This window comes from Callorhinus ursinus, unplaced genomic scaffold (assembly GCF_003265705.2).
Source record: "Callorhinus ursinus isolate GAN/ISIS: 27379988/994484 unplaced genomic scaffold, GSC_fseal_2.0 scaffold13, whole genome shotgun sequence".
NCBI lineage: Eukaryota > Metazoa > Chordata > Mammalia > Carnivora > Otariidae > Callorhinus > Callorhinus ursinus.
In genome coordinates this window covers 46,894,092-46,917,919 of record NW_027397075.1, presented here as the reverse complement: position 1 = coordinate 46,917,919, position 23,828 = coordinate 46,894,092, and the positions used below count along the sequence as shown (strand labels likewise).

Genomic DNA, 23,828 nt, shown 5'->3' with positions numbered 1-23,828 from the left:
CCTGGACTTGAAACTCAGAGGAAGTAAGGAGAGAGGGGCGGATGGGAGAGATGAGTGAGCAGAGAGGAAGGATGTTCAAGATGAGAAAGCAGATCACTCACTGAGGCATGTGTTCTTTCAATGGAGAAATGAAACCTGAGGCAATTATATGGTGAGAGGATAATTTTCTCTCAGTTTCCTGATTTTTTTTAAGGGTTCTGTTTCACTTGCATCATTCAGATGATTTCCTGAATCGGCCCATTTCTTGTTGTCTGAATGGACCTACATTATTGTTCTCCCTGTCCAGAATCCAGGTCTCCGTGTGCAGTGCCCGGCTCTCAGCGGTACTCCAGGGCCTTCGCTGCACTGGCGGCTCACCATGCCCTCCACCATCAGTAGCTCTTTGATGACCACGTTCTTAATTCCAGGTTAACTTAGCATTGCTATGACAACTGCTTACCCTCCCAAAGCTGGCAGCGAGTGTAAAGAGAAAGGATATTATGGCCACGTTCCTAAGTGTCCCTGAGAGAGGAAACCCCAGAGAATCACAGAGCCAGAATAGAACTTGGAGTGCATGCGTGTGTGAGTTTGGGGAGGGGTGTTCTACTCTCCTCTTTTCAGAAAGAGAAGTTAAGGCCTAGAATAGGCAAGTGGCTTGCTTGGGTCACGCAGCTTAGCCAAGTGACAAACCTGGACTTAGAGCCTGGCCCTGGGTCAGTAGTCTGGTGCGCTCCCATCTTAGTTTTCTTTTCTTTTTCTTAAGAAAAAAAAAAAAGGGAGGGGGTGCCAGGGTGGCTGAGGCGGTTGAGCGATGGACTCTTGATTTCAGCTCAGGTCATGATCTCCCGGGTGGGGGCTCAAACCCCACATCTGGCTCCCTGCTCAGTGTGGAGTCTGCTTGTTCCTCTCCTTCTGCTCCTCCCCCCCCAAAATAAATAAAATCTTTATTATTTTTTAAAAAGATTTTATTTGACAGAGAGAGACACAGTGAGAGAGGGAACACAAACGGGGAGTGGGAGAGGGAGAAGCAGGCTTCCCGCGGAGCAGGGAGCCCGACGTGGGGCTCGATCCCAGAACCCTGGGACCATGACCTGAGCCGAAGGCAGATGCTTAACGACTGAGCCACCGAGGCGCCCCAATAAATAAAATCTTTTAAAAAAAAGGGGGGGGGAGAGAGAAAAAACGTGTCCATAAGGAAAAAGTGTTTTGTGGAGAGTGTGGAAAAGCTCCCACTTCGCCATGGCTTTCAAGCATCTCTCCAGCCCCTACTCGAACTCTAGCTGTGACAGAATAGTTGGGGCCTCACTGACTTCCTGGGTCTTAGTGGCGCATATCAGCACGGGTTTAAAAGGAATTTATTAATCATGACTAACGTCAGAAGGTACATACTATGCCCCCTTGTCGGTTTTGGAAAATTTGTATTTTGAGATTAAAAAAAAAAAAAAAAGATTTAATTTTGTGCCGTCGTGTGACAACAGCCCCTGCCTACACTGTCCGTCACTCTCTGCTAGGGGCAGGTGACTGTGCCCAGTCTTCCTCCGGGAACGAAGTTCTAAGGACAAGCCCTATGATACCTCGGGGTCACTTCTTGGGTGGCTTTGTTTCTCCTCTGCTTCCCACAGTTGCAAACCTTCGCAGTGCCACCCTCCCTGGGGAAACTCGGTCTTAAGTCCCATGGACAAACGCTCCAGCCCCGCGGGGCTCCCAGGACAAGACAGCGATCGGATTTCGCGTGGCCGCCCAGCTCCCCCTGCTCCTCTCCCCTCCTGCCCGGGAAGCCCCGGAGCCAATCAGAGCGTCGCGGAGCTCCCGGTTGTAGAGTCCCGAGCCCGGGACCCGCCCCTCTTTGTTGCGGTGGCCAATGGACGCGTCCGGAACATCGGCGGCTGCCCGGGTGACTCGGTTATATGTCACAGAATAACATTCGAGAATGGGACATGGAATGAGGCGACGGCCGCAGCAGCCCCAGCAGCCCCAGCAGCCCCAAGCCCAGCAGCCGCAGCCGCCGCAGCAGCCCCCGCCGCCCCCGCCGCCCCTGCCGCCCCCGCCGCCCGGAGAAGCTCTGCGGCCATGAGGCCGGCCGGCCGGAGGTAGGGTCCCGGAGCTGCGGCGCGCCCGCCTCGCGCCCCGCCCGCAGTCAGTCCCCAGGGTGCCTGGCGCTGGAACTCGGGGAGAGGGGCGGGTGGAGCCACTTGCACCGGCGCCTGGGGGCTGCAGCCAACCCTCGCCCACCGGCTCCGGGAGGCCCTCCGGGCGGAAAAAGGGCTGCCTTTGCAAGCCGAGGCTGCTGCTGCGCCCTCGCGGCAGCCTGGGCGCTCACGTGCCGGCACGTTCTGGGCTCGGCTGGCGCTCCGCCACATCTGGCACCAAGGAATGCGTGGAGCCTTGCGGGGACCTCCTGCTCCTTCACGCAGCACGAGCTGTCTTTCTTCTCCCTACCCGTCCACTCCGCACCCTCCACGCTCCTTGGATTCCCCCTCCCGGTGTCTAGGGGTGTGTGAAGCTTTGGGGCAAAATTCGAGTCGCTTTCCTCGGGAATTGCATGACTGCAAGCTCGTGTGCAATTGCTGGGGGGGGGGGGGGCTGTCGGCCCGCGGAGGTGGGGGGAGCGGGGAGTGACGCGGGGCCACTCCGAGGCCCCACCGCCGTTGGACACAGTGGCCCCCGCCTCGGTTCCTCTGGTGTCCACTTACCCGTGGTGTGTGCTGTGTCTCCACTGATTCAGGCTCGGCCGGTAAGCGGAGCTCCAGCCGCCGCTCCCGGTTCGCGCGTCCTGCGGCAGCCAGAGGCATGGAGAAGGCCGTCCCCGCGGGGCGCTGATCCCCGCGCCACGCCCGCGCGCACACGCCCCCCGCCGCCGCCGCCGCAGCAGCGCGTCCCCCGCACCCCTACCCCGCCCCGGCCCCACCATGACCGGCTCCGCGGCCGACACTCACCGCTGCCCCCACCCCAAAGGCGCCAAAGGCACCCGGTCCCGGAGCAGCCACGCGCGGCCCGTGAGCCTCGCCACCAGCGGGGGCTCGGAGGAGGAGGACAAAGACGGCGGGGTGCTGTTTCACGTTAACAAGAGCGGCTTCCCCATCGACAGCCACACCTGGGAGCGCATGTGGATGCACGTGGCCAAGGTGCACCCCAAGGGGGGAGAAATGGTGGGCGCCATCAGGAACGCCACCTTCTTGGCAAAGGTCAGAGGCTTCGATGGACGGGGTGGGGTGGGCAACGATGGGAACGCTTCAGTCTGCGTAGCAAGTAGTGGCCATGTCCATTTTCCTGGTCCAGCTCTGAACTCCCTTATGCTCCCCATTCTTCCGGCCGGTCTTCACCCCCTTTGCTTGATAGAGATGTTTGTCTTGGAAGCCTTAGAAATGGGGGAGGGAGAGGTAGAGGGCTTCCTGTCCTGGGACTGTGTGGTCTGGCCATGCCAAGAGTTCTTTGAATCTCCAGCCAAACTCTGTTTGCTCACCCCCATGTACATCCTCCTCCAGCAAAAGCTGTAGCCACCAGGTAACACCAGCAAATGCACAGGCCCCCCTAGGGATCCCACCCTACTTTTCGTCTTTGGAGACTCTAAGTCCTCCCCTGTCTCTCCCTTGCAAATGATTTATCAGGCTGTGAATGAATTTTGCAATCAACCAGTCAGACTTCTCAGCGTGAATCATTTCTAGACTTTTTGCCAATTTTTTTTTTCATGACAGTGACTTTCACCTCTGAAACTTGCAAAGCAGTGAACTGTCTCTTTTCTCAGCTTATCTGCGCTCGAAGAAGAAAAAGAAGAGTTTTGGCTATTGCTTGAAAGGGACTTTCCAGTGCACATGATGCATTAGTCTCACTGGATAGAGAAAGAGGTTCAGGAGTGAAACTCTTTCTACCTTGGAGAGAAGCCAGTGAGCAGACTGAGTTTGGTGGCTGAGGATATAGTTAGTAAGACAGAGGGAGAGAGATGTGTGGTGGTCACTCTATGAGACCTCACAATGCAAGCTGCAGAGAAATGCTGCAGAGCCTGGGGGTTATGGCAAGGCAGATGGTTTCCATTGTCCCCTGGGGACACTGATGTGGCTGAGAACATTCCTGGGCTGGTCTAGAAATGCCAGACCTGGGACCTGAAAGGCCATCTGGCTGAATCCCCAACCTGGAGCATTTGGTGACCTGAGCATCTGAGCCCTGCAGGCCAGAGAGCTGTGTGTGCCCTTGGGGGGAGTGACAGAGCCTGGACGCTTCCTGCTGAAGTCAGTCAGTGCTTTCTTACAGCAGGTCAAGGAGATCTTCATTATGCCCAACGAGGATCTTTCCTGCTTCAGTGTCAGCTGTAATTACCTTGCTGGGTTTTCCTTGAGCATGAGAACAACACTGGTCTTGGCCAGTAGTTCTGACTTCAGATTTTGTCCTTATTTGAGTGAGCCTTGCTTTACTTAAGGAGGACCTGGGAGCCCCCCCTTTTTTTTAGGATTTTATTTATTTATTTGAGAGGGAGAGAGAGAGAGCACAAGAAGGGGGAGCAGGAGAAGCAGACTCCCTGCTGAGCAGGGAGCCCGATGCGGGACTCGATCCCGGGACTCCAGGATCATGACCTGAGCCGAAGGCAGTCGCTTAACCAACTGAGCCACCCAGGTGCCCAAGGAGGACCTGGGAGCCCTTTAAGCATGGAAGAGAGGTGGCCACAGGGGGCAGAGGCCTGTTCCTGCTGTCCCATGCTGCCATTCTAATTCAGCCCCCTGACCGCTGACCCTGCTTCTAACTGTGGCTTCATCTTCCTCCTGGCCTTGTGTGGGGGGACCCCTTTCCTCCATGGAAATCAGGGAATGTTTGTTTTGGTGGAGACTGGTCTCCCACCTCTCAGCAGAATCCCTTCTTCTTTCCAGAGACCTCGTGGGGATGGGGGGCTCATCACCTCACAGGGCAGCTGGCCCCAGGGCCTGGCCAGATTTGGGTTTTGGTGGTTGGGAAACTCTTTCCTTCGGTGGCACAGAAATTCTCCTTCTTCATCTTCAGCCCAACGTCCCCGCAGATTCTTGTGTTGCTCTTTGAATCATGGCAGCACATATCTACCTCCTTCGCTACTCATAGCTCCCTAGAATGTTACAACACGGTGCTCTTGGAGTAAGGATGGGACTTGGAGTAAAAATCAAGGGACTGAATTCTAGTCCGGGTTGTGCTACCTCTGGCTTTGTGGCCTCAGTCACTCACTTAAAAAAAAAAATCTCTGGCCTTAGTTTTCTCATCTGTAAAATGGGAGTAGTCCAGATTTCATATAAATTTCTTTCCAACTCTTCAGTCCCTTGATGATATGACTTGTACGTCTCCAAGTCTCCAATGAGACAACAGAGTTGACTTAGAACAAGCCCTCAGAGCCGTGACCTTCCATCATTCTGCATCTTCCTTGAGTTCTTTGTCCTCATGCATCTCCCTTCACTGGGTCTTAGTGTCACAGTTCCCAGATCTAAGCACTCTCCTCCCCCTCTTTCTAGGACACTTGCTAGTTTGTCACCAGTCAGCCCTCTGAAATAAGCACATATGAAACACAATATTCTCAGTGTTGTCTGAGCGGTTTAGAACACAGTTTACTCTTCCCTGAGACCTGTACCTGATGCTTCCACAATTGTGGCTGAATGCTGCGTTCTTTAAAAAAAAAAAAAAAAAAAAAGTTCCCTTTTTTTATATAGCAGCCACACTGTCTTATCTTTTCACAGTAACCTGAAGTCATATGAGAACTCCTGCCAAGCCAGGAAAACCCCAAGCTAAACATGGACCTTGGCTTTTTGAACCTAAATAAAAAACTTAACATTTCTCTCTCTTACATTGCATCATACTAGCTGGTTCTCTCCCCCACCCCAGCTCCATCTCGGCATCCCTTTCTCCCAAGTCCTGACATTCCCCAACCCCTGACCCCTACCTAGGTCCTGAGATGGGAAACAGCTTCAAAACAGCTCCTGGTTCCAGGGGCTGCTCCTCTCTGGTCCAAGGGCTGTTCTTGCACTCAACTTGGCAGACTTTTTCCTTTGGGTCTGTGTCCTTTTCTCCTTTAACCAGTGTCTTGCTGAGGACTTTGTACAGAAGAGGGGTATCAGGTGGTGGTAGAGGGTTGGAGAGTTTCAGGGAGGCTAACCTTTTTTGGCAATTGAATATAGACCAAGAAGCAAAAGAGGACAGGGGAAGGTACCAAAGGTTTAAGAGGAGGACTGAATGATGCTTCTTTGCAGGACATTCTGTGAGCAGCCATGGAAGTTCTGCCCACAGGTCCAGGTGCCCCTGTCGGGGCGGGAGCAGGGGGTGGGGGGTTCGGGGGTCCGGGGCTCACCTCCTCTGCAAGCCTCCTTTTAAATGTGTGACTGCAGGCCTCGCCTCTGGTGGTTACTGGGTCCAAGCTAGCAGCTGACTAGGTGAAGGCCGGGGCTTTTCAGAGAAAGTACCAAAAAGCAGCAGTCGTTGGAGGATGATAGAGGAAGAGAAGGGAGAAGCAGAGAGAGTGGCTGGCCCAGAAAAACCAGCAGGGTGTGCTAGGAAACAGCTCCTCCGCTTCTCTACTGGCTGAGCTGGACTCTCCAAGGGGCAACCAGAATGGATTCAGCAGGAAGCAGCAATAGTTTCTTAAAGACCCCGTGTTTCTGTGCCTCATTCTCATGTCATTTCTAAATTGGGAAAGAATTCACTTTTAGAGGACTCAGCTTTGACTGAGCGGAGAAGTGTGAGACTGTGGGGGGGAGAGTTTGCAGTCAGAGCCCACTCCTGCCCCCTGCTAGTTCACGCAGGCGGCTCACTCCTGCCTGTGTCCTCGATTCAGAACCATGGTCTGTCCTTCCTGCTTGGCCCAAGGTTGAGACCCCGAGAGCTCCACACCAGGCCGCCTTCAGCAGGTTCCTGGCTGCCCCTGATGCAGAGGCCTGGGGTCCATCCTAGGCTCATGAGTGATGTTCTCTGCTCCTTCTCCAAGTTGCCAGAGAAGATTCTTCTGCCTGGTGTGTCTGCACAGGCACCTGTACTTTCCAGAGCAGGGACGGCAAAAAGCTTTGCTTTCTCTTAGTTCTTTCTTGTTAAAGATTCCTGGTGCCGAGTGTTCTGGCTTGCCTCCTTGCTTCCTTTTCTGCCTTTCCCCTTCTCTTGCTTATGGGGATGCCAGTTACACACCTATGTCCATTCACGTCATTTCTCCCTGCATTCTTTGGACAGGTAATTGTGTTTGCTGAGAATGGGATGAGAGAGAGCCTGACCACAGAAGCCTTCCCTGTGGCTGGTTGCATTATTCGTGAACAACTATCTTCCCATCTGGCCCACTCCTACCTCCTGCCCCCCACCTCTCAGGGTCCCGAACCCCAGACCACAGGCACAGTGCCTGTGTAGAGAGGCTGGTTTTGATCTCTTCCCTCTGGATTCCGCCTTCATCAGCTGGGCTGTGACTTGAGGGGCTGGTTGCAGGAGGCAGGAGGCAGGAACCTTGAGGGGAATGGCCATGGAAAATCTAGGCTGGGGTTTCAGATGAAACAGGGCAGGAAAATAACATGAGGAGGGACTCTTAGGACCCGTCAGGGAGAAAAAAAAAAAAAGTGTGCCATGGGCATTTTATAAAAAGGTTGTACCAATTTATGTTCCCATCGTGCCTTATAAGAGCATCCCCATCAGCATTAGGTGTCCACATTTCAGAATATCTCTACTAATTGGAGGTGAAAATGGCATTTTGCAGTGGTTTTACTTTGCATTTCTTTTTTTTTTTTAAGATTTATTTATTTATTTATTTATTTATTTATTTATTTATTTATTTATCAGAGAGAAAGAGAGAGAGAGTGTGCACAAGCAGGGGGGACTGTAGGCAGAGGGAGAGGGAGAGGCAGACTCCCCACTGATCAGGGAACCCGATGCAGGGCTCTATCCCAGGACCCTGAGATCATGACCTGAGCTGAAGGCAGACGCTTAACTGACTGAGCCACCCAGGTGCCCCTTTACTTTGCATTTCTTAAATTATTAGTGAGCTTGAAATTTTTTTTCAAATATTTATTCACTTCTTTTGTGAATTGCCTTTTCATGACTGTTTTAAAAATTATGGTAAAATATACATAACATAATTTACCATTTTAACCACCTGTAAGTGTACAGTTCTGTGCATTAAGTAATTCACACTGTTGTGTTCCATCTCCAGAAGTCTTCCTTCTTCCCTAGCTGAAACTTTGTACCCATTAAATGCTAACCCCTCTTCCTCCCTCCCCTCAGTCCCTGGCAACCACCCTTCTGCTTTCTGTCTGTATGAATTTGATTACTGTGGGTGCCTCATAAAGTTGGCCCCCTTTCTCCACTGTTTCACCTTCTATGCTTTCTGTCACCCATGGTTACCTGCCGTCTGGAAGCAGATGATCCTCTTTCTGACCTGTGGTCAGAAAGTCAATAGTAGCCTAACGCCAGGTCACGATGCCCACGCCATTCCCCTCATTTCATCTCATTGTGTAAGCATTTTATCACCTCCTATTTCAAGAAGGGTGAGTACACTGCAATAAGAGACTTTGAGAAAGATCGTATTCACGTAATTTTTATTACAGTACATTGTTATACTTGTTCTATTTTATTGATTATTTTAATCTCCTGACTGTGCTTAATTTATAAATGAAACGTTATCATAGGTATATGTATGTATGGGGAAAAAAACATAGTATAGATAGAGTTTGGCACTATCTGCCAATTTAAGCATCTGTTGGGGGGGCGTCTCAGAACGTATGCCCTGTGGATAAAGGGGGACGACTGTATAAGAGGTATCATATAATATTTGTCCTTTTATGTTTTGCTTATTTCACTTAGCATGTCCTCAAGGTTCACCCATGTTGTAGCTTGTGTCAAAATGTCATTTTTAAAGGCCGAATAATATTCCATTGTATGTATATACCACATTTTAAAAAATAAGATGTGCCCAATGTGGGGCTCAAACTCATGACCCCTGAGATCAAGAGTCACACAGTCTACTGACTGAGCCAGCCAGGTGCCCCTGTACCACATTTTAAAATTTATCCATTCACCTGTCAATGGACGTTTGGGTTGCTTCTACCTTTTGGGCCATTTTTTTTTTCATTAAAGCCCAGAGAGTTTTCTTTTCTTTTTTCTTTTTTTTTATTTTAAATAATCTCTACACTCCATGTGAGGCTCGAACTCATGACCCCGGGACCAAGAGTCACATGCTGTACTGACTGAGCCAACCAGGTACCCCTGAAGAGTTTTCTTATAACTTTGTATGAACTGTTCATGAATTAAGGATATTAGCTCATGGTCAAGATGTGTCCCCAGGGGGAAGCGGACATGTTCTCCTCTTCCACTGGGGTGAGAAGCATCTTTGTGATGTTCCACATTGAGTGTGCAGAGACTCAGGCCCAGCTGATTCTGTCTTCCAGTTCCAGAAAAGTGAAGACCATTCAGGCTTCCCCAGTCTAGATCCCAAAAACACATTGTTGATGAATAATAACATAGCCAACCCTTCCAGAGTGCTGAGTGCCAATCCCAAGTTGCCTGCTTTGTACATTAGGTCCTACAATCCTTACAACCAGCCCAGAAGGTTTGAAGTGGGTGAAACTCTCCTGTTGTATCAGGAAAGAAACAGAGGCTTAAAGAGGTCATGGAGCTGGACAGGGTCCACAGCGAGTAGGTGACAGAGCAGGGACTCGGATCTTGTGTCGGTCTCATGCTTACCGGCCAAGGAGCCCACGTGGTTTATATGGTGCACCGTCGTGTGGGGGTGTTGGAAGCCTGAGGTGCTGGTTGGGAGCCGGCCCCCAGCCCAAGCCCCAGCCAGCTACCCCAGACGGCAGGGTGAGTTGTAGCCTGATGACATCAGCCCCTCAGCTGTCTCAGCTCCTCTCCCCACTGCAGCCCTGATCCCCAGCTGGGGCCTGGGGAATGTGGCCACAGCTCCTGCACTCTCTCAGCCGGGCCTGAGGTAACCAGGCGGCTGTTTTTAAAAGCCCTTGGGCGCCATCGGGCTGCTATTCTGAGGACCAGCTGCTGCCTGACCCCCACCCCACCATCTGGCTCTTGTGGGCTCTGTTGGGCTTGGTGGCTGGCCCCCGTAGCCACCTCTGAACCAAGTCCGTGTGGCTGTGGCAGGGCTCTGGCCAAGGGACACCCCTCTGAGGATCCCTTAGGTGGCCGGTGATTCTTTGAGGCATTTCCCCATGCTTTTACCATCTTTTGTATTAAATAGACACAAACAGCACTTTTCTGTGTAGAAATATGCGTGTGCCTTAATGCTGTCTAATTTCCCTCCTTCCTTCCTCCGTCTCTGTGTTCCCTTGCCTCTGGCCTAGAGCTTGGAATGTAGCAGGTGCTAAAGAAATGTTTGCCTACATCTCCCCTTCTCTCCTCACTTCTCTGTGCAATCTCTGGCATTCTTCCACAGAATTCCAGGTATGGGTAGATCAGTGGATGTTACTGCAAAAAGCAAGGACAAGATGGACACTTCTAGTGTTTGTAAGGGCAGAAATACAAGGATACCTTTCATAATACATACATTTCATCGGTGTGTGTGTACGTGCACCTGCGTGTGTGGGAGGGTCAAGTGAGGGAATGGTCACGTTGGAACGTTTTGCTCCCCAAAATTCCTCTCCAAGACAGAACTGTGATTTGAGTGGATATGTTGTAAACAACATGTAGTTTGTAGAACAGCTGTGCATGCATGTACACACACCCCCTCGCGTTCACACAAACACACACACTCACACACACTCGGCACCTTGGCTGTGAAGCAGGACGTGTGACTAGTCTCCTTTCTGCTGGAGGGGCAGTTGCTGTGAAGTAGGAAGTTGCAAAGCCAAGAGAAAAGAGAAGCACTGAGAGGAAACGAATGTCAAGTAGCATTTTAAGTAACCGAAGCTAAAGGTGTAGAAGGTGTGGAAGGCGTGGAAGTATGGAAGGGGCCCCGCCACAGGCCCAGGGGCAGCGCGCCCTCCAGCCTCAGTGCGGGGCCTGAGCCTGGAGAGCAGGGAGAGGGCCAGGGCATGTCCTTCGGCAGTGTCTGTCTCTGGCACTCAGCCAGGCTGCGCAGCACTGTCCCCAGGTCTCTCCACCGGCGGCTTCACCTTCTGTCAGCTGAGCACTAAATCCCCAGGGCCTCCCTTTCCCTGTGTTCTCGAGGCTTGAGGATGAACTAATCCGTCCTGAGGCCCCTTCTGCTCCTCCCTAAGTGGCTTAAGCCTGGAGGAGCCTCCCCTTTCCACAGGCTCACAGGGGCCGAGTGTCTCTGTCACCAACAGCCCTGCCCCGCCGGAGGCCAAGCTTATGAGACTGAGAAGCATATAGGGGGAAGAAAGCACACACCGTCCCTTTCTACCCAGGAAGAGAAGGGCTGGATTAGAAGCCCTTGCTCGTTCTTGCTCTTGGCCTCATGGGCAGGGATGCTCAGAGCTGCCCGGTGTCTCAGAGCTGGTGTCTTAGCTCTAAATTCCTGAGAAGAGGCACTTACCTCCCGCTTTCCAGTCCTCGCCTGATGTTGCTCCTTTCTTTTCCCAGCAGTGGTTAGAACATGCACTCAGTTGTAGACACTCGGTGGGTGTTGACCAAGGGGCAGGCAAGGAAAAGAAGAGGTGCCTGGGCAGCTGGGGGTGTTCATGAGTCAGAGGGGCTGCCCTTACCTGGGAAGAGTCATGGCAAGAGGGGAATCTTTGCTAATCCACTTGGGCCAAACTCAGGGAAGGGCCGCGACGGGCGTGGTGTTGAGGAGAGATGGCACGTGCGGCGCCATGTTGCATTTCTTCAGGGCACCATTTGTCTTGTATTCAGTAGTGTCCTGGAGTATAATGGGTCATACCAGCCATGCAGCAAAAGGTGTAGTCATGCAGTAAAAATGTGAGGGTTAGTGGGGCGCCCCTGTGAATATCCTGGGCCAGGCTGAGTGGGGGATGCTATAGGACATGGTCCTTGGCTTCAAGGAGACGACGCTGAGGCTCCCATGGGGAGGCAGGCTGCGTTCACATTCACAACCCACAGAGGGCCATAGCGAGCCGTGGTGCCCCAAGGCAGAGTGTATGGAGGGAACACAGACAAGCAGGACTTTGGCAAGGGACCACGTGGTCCGGGGAGACCTTGTGCAGGTGGCCGTCTGCTGTCAGGAGCAGCTCTCATGTGCTTTCAGCCCCTTGGCTGCCCTCAGACATTGGGCCCCGGAGCATCTCCTTGATAAAGAGTTCTCTCTCTACTTCTTTGCAGCCTTCGGTACCCCAGGTTCCGAACTACAGGCTGTCGATGACGATCCCAGACTGGCTCCAGGCAATCCAGAACTACATGAAGACACTACAGTATCCTTCCAGCCAGGGTCTGGGCAGACCCCGCGGGGACGGGTGTGGTGATCTCGAGCCTGGTGGCAGGTCTATCCCCAGCTGGTCAGTAAATGCTCTAAGGGTGGTGGGGCCGGGCATAGAGGGATGCCCCAGTGTGAGTCTGGAAGGCACGATAATAGGGGATGTACTTGCAATGATCAGACCCTTCCCCTGTTAGGCAGGTGCGGGCCGGGAGGGCAAGGCGCAATGAGGCGGCAGTGGCCACCTGGAGCCCCTCTTCCTTCCTCCCTCTCTCCTCTCCCCTCCCCAGTCATCTTTGTTTCCTTCCTCTGTTCCTCTACTGTCTGTCTTTCTCCCTCTTCCCTCCTGGGCTTCTTTCTGCTCTTTTTCTTTCCCTTCTCACTTTTTGCCTTCATCCTGACCACTTACAATCTCTAGGAGGCCCACCTGGCCAGACCAGCCGGACTCTGGCCCTTCGCTCTGCCAGAGTCCGTGTGGCTTGTTTGTAGCCAGGATTAGATCTGTTCTGTGGGCCCGCACCAGCAGCACTGTAAGAACAAAGGAGCAGAGGAGGCGGGTTCATTGGCCACTGCTGGTATTTTTTTTTTTCAGGGATAGGAATCAGATGGGAGCTGGGCTGTCAGAGGTGTCTGTGGGAGGGACAGACCGTTTGCCCGCGCCTGTGAACATCTCAGAGCTAAGCCAGCATCAGACGCCCTACCGAGGCAGCTGTTGGCCCCCTAGCCCCCAGCACATTGTCCAAGAGGTCAGTTTTCTGCTGACCTCTGTCCTTTGTCCCGAAAGACATAGAACTCAGCAGAAAGGATTTCATGGGGCACTGCACACATGTTCCCACGCGCCCCAGAAGAGGCCCTTCCTCTCTGTGCCATATGCAAGCATCTTTCCTGTGGATTTGTGTGTCTTCTCTGAAGGGGGGCATACCAGAGGAGAGTAACACCAGTTGCTACTGATTTGGGTAGGCAGATTACTTCATTAGCCTCGCAGTTCCCACTTCACAGGTGATGAACTCCCCTGCGTGGCATCTTCCCGGTGGAATCCTGAAAGAAATAGTAGAGGGGGAGATGGCACCAGCCCCCGGGGGTGAAGCGAACAGCCCTAACCCTGAGCAGGCTATCTGCTGTTGGTGCTGATTCCCAAACTGGGACCCCCAGGGAGCATAGCATAAACTTCTGCCAGGATAGCCTTAGACCCCAAGAGCCCAAGGGTGTGACTGACTCCTCACAGAACATTCTAGAAGGTGACAGAAATTAGAACTGCTCCCCACTTCCATCTAGCACATGATCTTCACAAAGGATCATGCAGCCAGAGATGAAAGGGAATGAGCCTGGCTGGGGATGCCCTGATAGGGGCAAATATGCATCATTTGCTCATTCTTCCATAAACCCTACAACATGTTCTCAGCCAAATTTTCACAGTTTGCCTGAAGGATCTGCTTTTTCATTTTCTTCTCTGACCCATAACGATGGTCACTGACCTAGATCAACTGACTGCAAAGAGGGCTGGAAAAGGGAAAGCGCCGCAGGCTGCTGGGATCGTGCCCCTGGTCACCTGGCCGTTGGAGCCAATGCGCAGAGAAGGCAGAGGGTGACCTCTGTTTTCTCTTCTGCCCAGACTTTCATAGGCACACGTTGGAGACATTGCAGTTTCAGTTCCAGACCACTGCAAGAGAGCAAATATGGCAATAAAGCCAGTCCAGTGAATTCTTTGGTTTCCCAATACACATAAAAGTTATGCTGACACTAACTGATAACATACCTGGAATAACACATCGAAAGCGCGCAATGACATATTTAAAACAGCAACCTACATACCTTAATTTAAAAGCCTTTATTGTCAAGAAGTGCTAACCATCCTCTGAGCTTTCATAAGTCGTAATCGCTGATCACAGATCACCATATCACATTATAATAATAATGAAAAAGTTTGAAATGTGAGCATTACCAAAATCTGACACAGAGACACTGAGTAAGCACATGCTGTTGGCAAAATGGTGTGGACAGACTTGCTGGATGCCGGGTTGCCACAAATCTTCGTGTGTTTTTTTTTTAAGATTATATTTATTTATTTGACAGAGAGAGACACAGTGAGAGAGGGAACACAAGCAGGGGGAGTGGGAGAGGGAGAAGCAGGCTTCCCGCTGAGCAGGGAGCCCAACGCGGGGCTCGATCCCAGGACCCTGGGATCATGACCTGAGCCGAAGGCAGATGCTTAACAACTAAGCTATCCAGGTGCCCCCAAATCGTTGGTTCGTAAAAAACAAAACAAGAAACCATAGTATCTGCAAAGGGCAGTAAAGTGGAGAGCAATAAAAGGAGGTATGCCTGTATTTAGGTCTTTGGAACTTCCTACGGCTTTGTCCTGGACACAGTAACACATGCTTGGCTACCAGGCTAGTCCTCACTATAGACGTGCTCCTTTGGGGACATGAAAAGATAAATCCTGCCTTCCCTTCGGACAGCTTCAGAGTGTCAGCCATCAGGAATGCTGATCTTGCATGGGCTTCCAGAAAGACAGGTGCCCCCTGAGCTCTGCCACATGGGGAGAGGCCTTCTGAGGGTCAGCTCGGGCTTAGGAAGTATCTCACTCTGAAGGCAATGTTTACAATAGGCCTTCCCCCCAGCTCACTTTCTGGGGCTCATAACAGTAAGGAACTGAGAATGGAAGGCCAGGCAATTTTTTGTTACTTTATCATGGGTTGGTCTCACTTTACACACTAGGTGTATAGACTGGATCTGTGAACAGGAAGAAAGGCATACAGGTGGCATTTTTGTCCACTGAATTCTACTTTAAATTTACTAGGAATCTCGGGGCGCCTGGGTGGCTCAGTTGTTAAGCGTGTGCCTTCGGCTCAGGTCGTGATCCCAGGGTCCTGGGATTGAGCCCCACATCAGGCTGCTCCACGGGAAGCCTGCTTCTCCCTCTCCCACTCCCCCTGCTTGTGTTCCCTCTCTCGGTGCATCTCTCTCTCTCTCAGATAAATAAATAAAATAAAATAAAAATAAATTTACTAGGAATCTCACTGTTTGAATGAGATCTTTGGTCAAGTAAAAAAATCTCTTCACAGTGAGGATACATAGCCCCTCGTTTTTCTCTTTTCCCTCTAAGGTTTTTTATATTGCATTTTTCAAAAGCTGGGCAAGAGCCTATATACTGTGATGGGCTCTTCTTATGGCTCATGCTGATAATTTCCAGCTTGGTGAGCTTGTTAGAATCATCTTCTGGCTCTCACCCTGGAACCTCCAACACAACAGTCCAAGGCAGTGTGACTCTGAATGACATCAAGGGTTAGGACCATGGCCTGAAATCCGAATCTCCAGGGGGCGGAGCCCAGAGTCTCCTTATAATGAACCTCCCACCCCACACCCTCCAGTAGTTGTTACGCAGGTGTCGGCGGGGGTAGCGGGACGGGGGAGGGGGGTCCTAACCCTCCTTGGGAGGGTGTGCAGCGCCCCCTTCTGCCACTGCCTATACCACTCTAGGGTCACACATCTACTCTCCTACCCCCTGCCAGGGTTACAAGTTCTCGATTCATGAGCACCTTCCCAACATGTGCTTTTTTCTATAGAATTTTGTTTGAGGCAGGAAAGAGAAATGTGTAAAGCAACTTTTCTTTAGGCTCTGAAAAAAATCAAGATCTAGTCTCCGAGAGCATCGCATCAGGGAATCTTTGATCTCCTTCAGAATGACCTGGTGCTGGCTTGCCAGTCCCTGACACTTTCTGGGCAACCAGCTAAATCCCAAGTTGTGGGTAATAGTGTCATCTTCTCAAACTTAGTAACCATGGTCTAGTGTCGGTCCAGTGAAATGAAGGTGATGTCTCCACAGTAAACTTTGCTGCAGAGACTGCACTATTGAGGAGCCCTACTGCTATCCTTCCACCCTTCTATCCATCATCCTTCCCTTCCATCCGTCCATCTGCCCATCTGGCCACCCACCTGCCTACCCACCCGTCCCTCCATCCGCCCTTCCATTTCATCTACCTTTCCATTCCATCCACTCCTTCCGTCCATTTATCCATCCATCCATCCACCCACCTCTACTGTCTATCCATCCATCCACCCTTCCAAGCCATCACCCTTCCATTCTATTCATTCTTTCCATCCATCATCCATCCATACATCTATACATCCATCCACCCACTTTCTCATTCCATCAATTCCTTCCGTCCGTCCGTCCGTCCATCCATTCATCCACCTACCTTTGCATTCCATCCGTTCCATTCAACCTTCCTTCCTTTCATTCAGCCAGCCACCCTTCCACCAATCCACCCATTTATCCATCCATCTGTCCACCTGTCTATTCATTTATTCCTCTTTCATTTAATAATGTTTGCTAACTGGAGTATGTTGGATCTGTGCCAGGCTTTGTGGGTGATATAAAGGTAATGAATAAATGGTCCTAACTCCCAAGGAGTTTGTAGCCTAATAAGGGAATTAAGACATGGTTTCAACTAAACAGAATACAGAGCAGATTGAAAGTAGCTATTATAAAGGTCCAAGGTGTTTTGAAGCTTAAGTTAGAAATTAGATTTTCAGGGCACACAGTGAGGAGTAAGAGGCTCTTGGCTACCTTCTGGCTACTGGGCACTTTCCAGAAAGTCCCTCACTCTTCATTCCTCCTCACTTTAAGAAATCAATGCATAGCTTCCTCTGCTGGATCACTGGGACCTTTGGAGTTTTCTGTCACTTTCCCTTTACATACTTCACACAGATACAATCATACAGGGACCCAGTTCTTTGAAATTAGGAAAATGAGACCGCTGAGTGGGTAAGTGGTGCGTGATCTGTGGGCCAGGGGACCCCTCTCCTACTCGAAAGCTGTCAACTCCCTCTCCCACCCTTTATCCCTGTATCCCCTGCTCCAACGTCCTGGTCTGTAAGGGGTGGGGGTGGGGGTGCCCCAGGGCCAGTTTGGCGGTGGGGCTAGGGGCTGGGCCACTCTGATAGCTAAGCTCTCTGGGGAAGACTAACTCTTACAGGGGTGCGGGAGGCCTGTGAAGTTGGTTTCTGTTTTTGTTTTTGTTTTTTGACTAGGCTCCATGCCCAGTGCCACACAGTTTCAGGCTTCTTTCTGGCAATGCAATTTCAGAGTGTATCTTTTTTTTTTTTTTTTAAAGCAGGCTCCATGCCCAGCGCGGAGCCCGATGCAGGGCCTTGAACTCACGACCCTGACATCAAGAGTCAGACACTTAACCGACTGAGCCACCCAGGTGGCCCTGAAGTTTGTTTTATGTGGTCTCCTTTACTTGCTCTTTGTAATGCCCCTTGTCCTAGGGCAACGAGAGAATGCCATGGCATATAGGCACTAACCTCCCGGAACTAATGCTTGGAGAGAGGAGTGGAGAATTTAGGAATTTAGTTCTGCCGGGTCCAGATGTGCTTTGGCTCCATCCTGCACAGCGAGCTCTCCCCTTTCACTCTATAAACCTGCATGGCACCTGGTGTGGAGACAGGCACGCTGATGGATTGACTGACAGACAGACTGCATAACTAAATAAGTCCTGAGATACTTTGCTGTGCTCTACCCTACAGGTTAATGGAAACAGCGAAAGAAATGACTCGGGAGTCCTTGCCCATCAAATGCCTTGAAGCTGTCATCCTGGGCATGTATCCTTGAAGTTACGTTTGCTCAAGTTTACTCCATAGTTGGTGGCCTCACTGTGGGGCCCAGTGTGCCTTTGTTGTCCTAGACTCACAGAGATGATGCCCGTGGTCTCCTTGGGGAAAGTGTCAAGCTCCCCCTGATGCTTCTCTTTAACTTTCACCTTCTAGAGTTGAACCAGATCAGAGTTTGGCTCCCTGGTCATTGTCAATGTAAGCTGTTAGCTGCAGCCTGCACCAGGCCCAGATCTCAGGCCAGATCTACTAGTCACGAGGAGACTTCCAACTTAGAGGGACTGCAGAGAGAACATGTATCATTATTTTTTGCATTTATCTGGCATTGCAACAGGATAGACAGTCAAGGGGAAATGGGATTATCCAAACGCATCTCTGGGGAAAATTCTAAGAGTGGGTTGCGGAGGAGACCAAGCAATGGCGTAGAGTCTTAACTCCACAGAATGTGGAGCTGAAACAAGGGTCTGGGCTCTCCCATACTTTCTGTTCCATTTTCCGCCAGACTTCTGGCTGTGGGGAATATGGTCCAGAAAAGCTGTGATGGCAAGAGAATATGATCTGGTAGAAGAGCAAAGAAACTTGCGGTCCTTTGGGGTGGATGGCTGGAAGGGACAGTGACCAAGGAGACGCAGCCTGTGGGGAATATGGTCCAGAAAAGCTGTGATGGCAAGAGCATATGATCTGTTAGAAGAGCAAAGAAACTTGCGGTCCTTTGGGGTGGATGGCTGGAAGGGACAGTGACCAAGGAGACGCAGCAAGACATGAACTTGGTAGGTGGTCCCAGGAAAGACCAGGTGGGTTGTTGAGTGCTGTGCTGAGAATTGTGACCTTCCTCCAGAAGGCAAGGGCAGCCTCCGTGAAAGATCAGCAGCAGAGGCACAACACGATCGGGCATGTGTGTTAGAGAGGTGGTTCTTCGGGCAGATGGAAGGGCAGACGGGAGAAGGAGCTGGATCTGCAAAGCCCGTTAGGAGCTGCTCCCTGAGGGAAATGGTGGTGCTTGAACCATGGTCCTGGCCAGGGGAATGGAGGTGAGGGGACATCAAGGAGATAGAATTTCCAGGACTTCGAAGCCAACTGAGTGCAGGAGTTGATGAGGAAGAAGTCAACCAATACAGTGATGAAGGCAACTGAGAGGTGAGATACTTGGGCCCAGTAGCCGGGAAGGTGGAGGAAGGAGCGGGGGGTCATCAACACCACCCGTGGGCTGATTAGCTCTAAGAGTTAGAGGAGACCAAGGCAATGAGCCCCCATTTCCGGCTTGGAAAACTGAGATTGGATAAGTACGCTGCAGCCCAAGGGAAGGGCTTGTGGGGAGAGTCAGATTTATGGGGAGGGGAGTTCAGAGTTGAATATGTTCAATTTGAGACGTGGGGTGGGGTAGGATGTCAGGGTGGGGTATTTAGAGCATGATGCTCAGGAGGGGGCTCTGCACGGGAAATAGAAATTGGGGAGCTGCGAGTGTTTAGGGAGTGGAGGCTGCTGTGGAAGGAGTGAGAAGAGAAGTTCAGCGAAGACAGCGCACCCTTTTTGGGTTTAGTTGGACATGGTGAGCCCATGACAGAGAAGAAGAAGGGAAGTTAGAGAGCTAGAAGGAAACCCAGGAGAGAAAGGCTAGCGTGACATCAGCGGAAGGGCCGGTGGCTCAGAATCAGCTTGGGAGCAGCAGGACAGATGCAGTCTGTGGGCTTGGTCTCCTGGACACGTTCACGGGAAGGGGAGTTCGTGGCCCTCTGCAGTCTGCAGGGCCCCGGCCGGCCTCGTCTGAAAGAGACTGTCCACAGGTGCCCAGGCTGACATTTGGAAAATGGCAGCTTGAGCCCTATTGTGGCCCTTCCCCCTCAGTTCCGTCCTACCTCCTCCCTGCTCCTCACAAAGGAGATGAGATGTGTGCCTGGGGAGCCCCGCCGGAGGGCAGAACGGGGTGGAGGCTGCACATGGCTCCGGGGGCCCTTCTGTGGCAGGGGTCCGCCACAGCTGTTGGGGCAGAGCCTCCTGCGAGGTTAATGGGGGTGCGCAGCTGTTGGGGATTTGCTGGGGGGGGGATCAGTGAGGGAAAGCACGGGCACAGGCCCTTCCCTGGGTGGACCAGCTACCTTCAGACTCTGCAGACGGAGGTCTGAGTGCACCTGGGCGGAGGCCATCTCGCTTTACACAGTAGCCACGGCCCTGCGCTATTGTATAAACCCAAGCACTACTTTAGGTTTACTGGGATTAATCAATTCTTTTGGGATTGTGAGGAATACACTTGTGACTGGCCTCTGGGCCTGTCCAAATCAGAGGACAGTGTGCTCTCGGTTTTCCTTTGTTCTTACCAGTGTGACGTTTCAGAGAAGTGCCGAGAAGGTGGGGAAGGGTGGAGGAATGGAGCTCGCACTGCTGAACTCAGGGAGATTTGACTCTTGGATACAGACAAGAAACACAGACCTGAATTACAAAAGTTACAGTATCTTTTGTCTTTTCTCTTTGGTCTTTGTCAGCATCCCTATGGCCTGCTTTTCTCTCGAGCGCAGTGAAGGACGTGACTTGGGTCATCTGTCTGTGTCGCCCACAGGCCCCTCTGCGGGTCCTGGGAAACAAGTGGCACCTCAACAACTTTGCAACAGGTCAACTCAGCTGCTGCTTGGAAGCCCAAGCCCCCCATCTTGTCCTTCCTTGTCTTCTCTCATTTGACGTTAGTCCAGAGTTCAGGATTCATTCAGGAAGAGCCCCTTCGTTTGCTCTTGCTTCAGTTCATGCGTGCGTGCGCACACTTGCACAGCCCTGCCGGAGACAGAGACCTTTTGTTCATCTTCCAAATCCTGGCAGCAGTTTAGGGGGCCTCGCTGACCATGAAGGGGCTTAATCACTGTACTAAAGTGCTATGGCTGATTCAGGTGACAGATTTGTAATTAGACGTGGGTTAAATGCTGGGCGGATCTTCCAGGAGCTTGAGCAAGGCTTCTCCCTCATCCCTAGAAAAGCTCAGGCCGCTTCCCCGCCCTCAGCCACACTTCCTTGTCCCTGCCTGCTCTGTGCCCACTTGCTCCAGGTCCCATGGCTTTCCTGATGGCCATAAAGACGGAACAAATCCTAGCGATGGCGACTTGTGACATCCCCTCCTCCCTCCCTCTTCTCCACGTGGCTGACTCTACTTGTCCCACAAGACTAATTTCACCGCGTGCCCTCTTTGCTCTCCCTGGGGGTGCGGGGCTTGCCTCTCTCACAGCACACATCACGCTGGGGTGGTTCTTTTCGGTTTGACCGAGACACCGTGGACGTAGAGCGCTGTGTAAGTTTAAGGTGAACAGCATAGTGGCTTGACGTACATGTATTGTGAATGTGTGTTTTTTTTTAATTGCAGTAAAATAGACCATAAATTTACCATTTTAACCATGTCTAAGGCGCAGTTGAGGGACATTGAGAACATTCACGTGGTCGCGCAAGCACGGGCACCAGCGGTCTCTAGAACTTCCTCTTCCCCACCTGAAATGCCACGCCCATCGAGTGCTAATTCCCCATTTTCCTCCCTCCCCCCTGACCCCCGGCAACCATCATTCTACTTTCATCTCTCTGAATTTGACTACTCCAGATACCTCAGAAAGTGAAATCATACGGTATTTGCCCTTTTGTGACTGGCTTATTTCACCTCAAGGTTCCTCTGTGTTGTAGCACGAGTCATAATTTCCTAACTTTTTGAGACAGAATAACACTCCATTGTATGTCGTACGCCACATTCGGTTTATCCGGTCACTCATCCGGGGGCACCTGGGGCACGTCCCCCTTCTGGCTGTTGTGAACATGGTCTGTGCAAGTAAGTACCTGTTCGAGTCCTTGCTTGTAATTCTTGTGGGCACACACCCAGAAGTGGAGTTGCTGGATCATATGGCAACTCTTTATGTTTCTTTTCTTTTCTTTTTTTTTTCTTGAGGAGCTGCCATACTGTTCGTGTTCTGTCCATTTTGAGTCTGTCTCCCCCGACAGGCTTCCAGAGAAGGGAGGCATTCTTCATCTTTGGCTCCACAGCGTTGCAGGCTGCCTGGCGCACGACGTACGCACCCAGTAAGGGCTTGCTCTCCTGTCTGAAACAACTGAGGAATGCCCTTATTCCCACCCCAGAGAACTTACCGCAGAAAACAAGCAGGAATGGACGTCAGGGGGCTCCGAAGGTTGTGATTTCACTCCCTTACAGCCAGTTAATCTCACAGGAGGAAGTGAAGAGAAAACAGGTAACTTTTTAGAGCGAGGAGCCATCTGTGCTTAAGTTGAGGGAAGAGGACAGGGCTGACCTCAGGGCTTCGGGCTGGCTTCTGTTAGCTTCTTTCTTTTAAGGGTACCTGGGTTGGCCCTCACTGAGGCAGTCTTTTTTTTTTTTTTAAGATTTTTTATTTATTTATTTGCGAGAAAGAATGAGAGAGAGAGAGAGCACATGAGAGGGGGGAAGGTCAGAGGGAGAAGCAGACTCCCCGCTGAGCAGGGAGCCCGATGCGGGACTCGATCCCGGGACTCCAGGATCATGATCTGAGCCGAAGGCAGTCGCTTAACCAACTGAGCCACCCAGGCGCCCCTGAGGCAGTCTTTTTAAGCCTAAGGAAGGTGTCCTCACAATGGAGGGTCATCCTTGCAGCAAGCATTAACGAAGAACTTCGGTGCGCCAGGCCCGTGCTAAGCCCGGGGACAGACACCAGCCTGCAAAACACTACTCCCACGCCTACAAGATGCAAACAAATACACAATGACAACACTGGATGATTAAGCAGCAAGTGCTACAGGGGTTCTTGAGTTGGAGAGGGGTACTTAACTCATACTGAGGAAGGTCGGGGAAGGGGGTGGGAGGGAGGGGAGAGCAGTGAGGCTGTTCTAGTCGGGGTGCCGCCGGTATAAAGAGAGGGAGCCCACACCGTCCTCACTCATGATTCTTACGAGACCCCGAAGACCTCTGCCAGGTTCGAATCCCCTGCACGAGAAGGCTGATGTGTGAGTGAAGCCATAAGAGAAGTTCTACTGCAATAGGGGGCATCATGTGGTGCAGAGTATGTGCAGTGGCATTTTGTTGAATTGGTCTCATAGCTTTGTAATGTGAGGGTCATTTAAAAGTCGTTTAAGACTTCCAGTTATATATGACTTCCCATTATGAGGGAATATATGTGCCAAGGGCACAGGAGTGGATTCTTTATGGTCTCGGCATATCCTCCAAAAATGTCTTGGGTTGACTGCGGGTCCATGTGCTGGTCCAGGGTGTGGGGGCAATGAAACTGGACAAAGGAATAATGAGCAGGGACTGAATTGTGGCAGGACTTTGGGAAGGGATTTGGACCAAGTCTGAAGAAGATGAGAGACAGGGAAAACTGAAGCAGAAGAGTTGACACGTACCACATTTTAGCTTGAATAGAACGTTCTGGCCTCTGTGTAGAAAGTCCATTGGAGTGGGGGCAAGAAATGGCAAAGACAGATTCTCAGAGAGTGGAGAACCATATCCGCTGACTGAGCACTTACCAGGCACCGGCTGCCATGGGGAGCACCTGGGTTATTATTTACCTTAGAAACTCCTTGGAGTCACCACAGGTTTTCAGCAGAAAAGTGACACCGTGAGTTTTCAACCTCCCTCTCCAGAAATACTGGGTCCTTGCCAGGACTATCCTGGGATTTTGAGATGGGCTAAAGGATGTGGTACTTCTTGTCCAGCGCTCCGTGTGTGGAGTCAGTGGGGTAGTTACATGACGCTGCCTCTGTGGGGTAGCTGGTCCCAAACTGATACAAAGGTAGGAGGCTGGGTTGCTCGATCCAAATGGGCTGATAAGTGGAGAAAGCCAATCTGTGATGCCAAGTGCGTTGGTTCAGGTGCTGGAGACGGCTTTCTGTGTGGTACCCAAGGCTGTTGGCATGGGTGTGCTAGGGGCCATGAGAGGAGCAGATGAGGGGCAGGTGTGACCTGTTCTGACGCCTTCCTTGCCAGATAATCAGCCAGTCTGGTTTTCTTTTTTTTTTTTTAAGA

General features: G+C 51.5%; 1 protein-coding gene across 6 annotated transcripts in view; it reads left to right on the top strand.

Annotated features, from left to right (window-relative positions):
• The first annotated feature begins 1,931 nt into the window (after positions 1–1,931).
• Positions 1,932–23,828, top strand: part of VASH2 (vasohibin 2) — a 39,946-nt gene continuing 18,049 nt past the window's right edge. Inside the window, exons 1-5 of one of the 6 annotated variants that reach the window (XM_073900198.1) lie at positions 1,932–2,069; positions 2,705–3,164; positions 12,148–12,236; positions 16,950–17,006; positions 17,771–17,845. In XM_073900198.1, the coding sequence (XP_073756299.1) occupies positions 2,889–3,164; positions 12,148–12,236; positions 16,950–17,006; positions 17,771–17,845 (497 nt within the window). In that variant the 5' untranslated portion in view covers positions 1,932–2,069; positions 2,705–2,888. Of the gene's footprint in view, positions 2,070–2,347; positions 2,473–2,704; positions 3,165–12,147; positions 12,321–16,949; positions 17,007–17,770; positions 17,846–23,828 lie in introns of those variants that run through there. The other 5 variants (XM_025877807.2, XM_073900196.1, XM_073900197.1 and 2 more) reach the window with 5 other exon arrangements.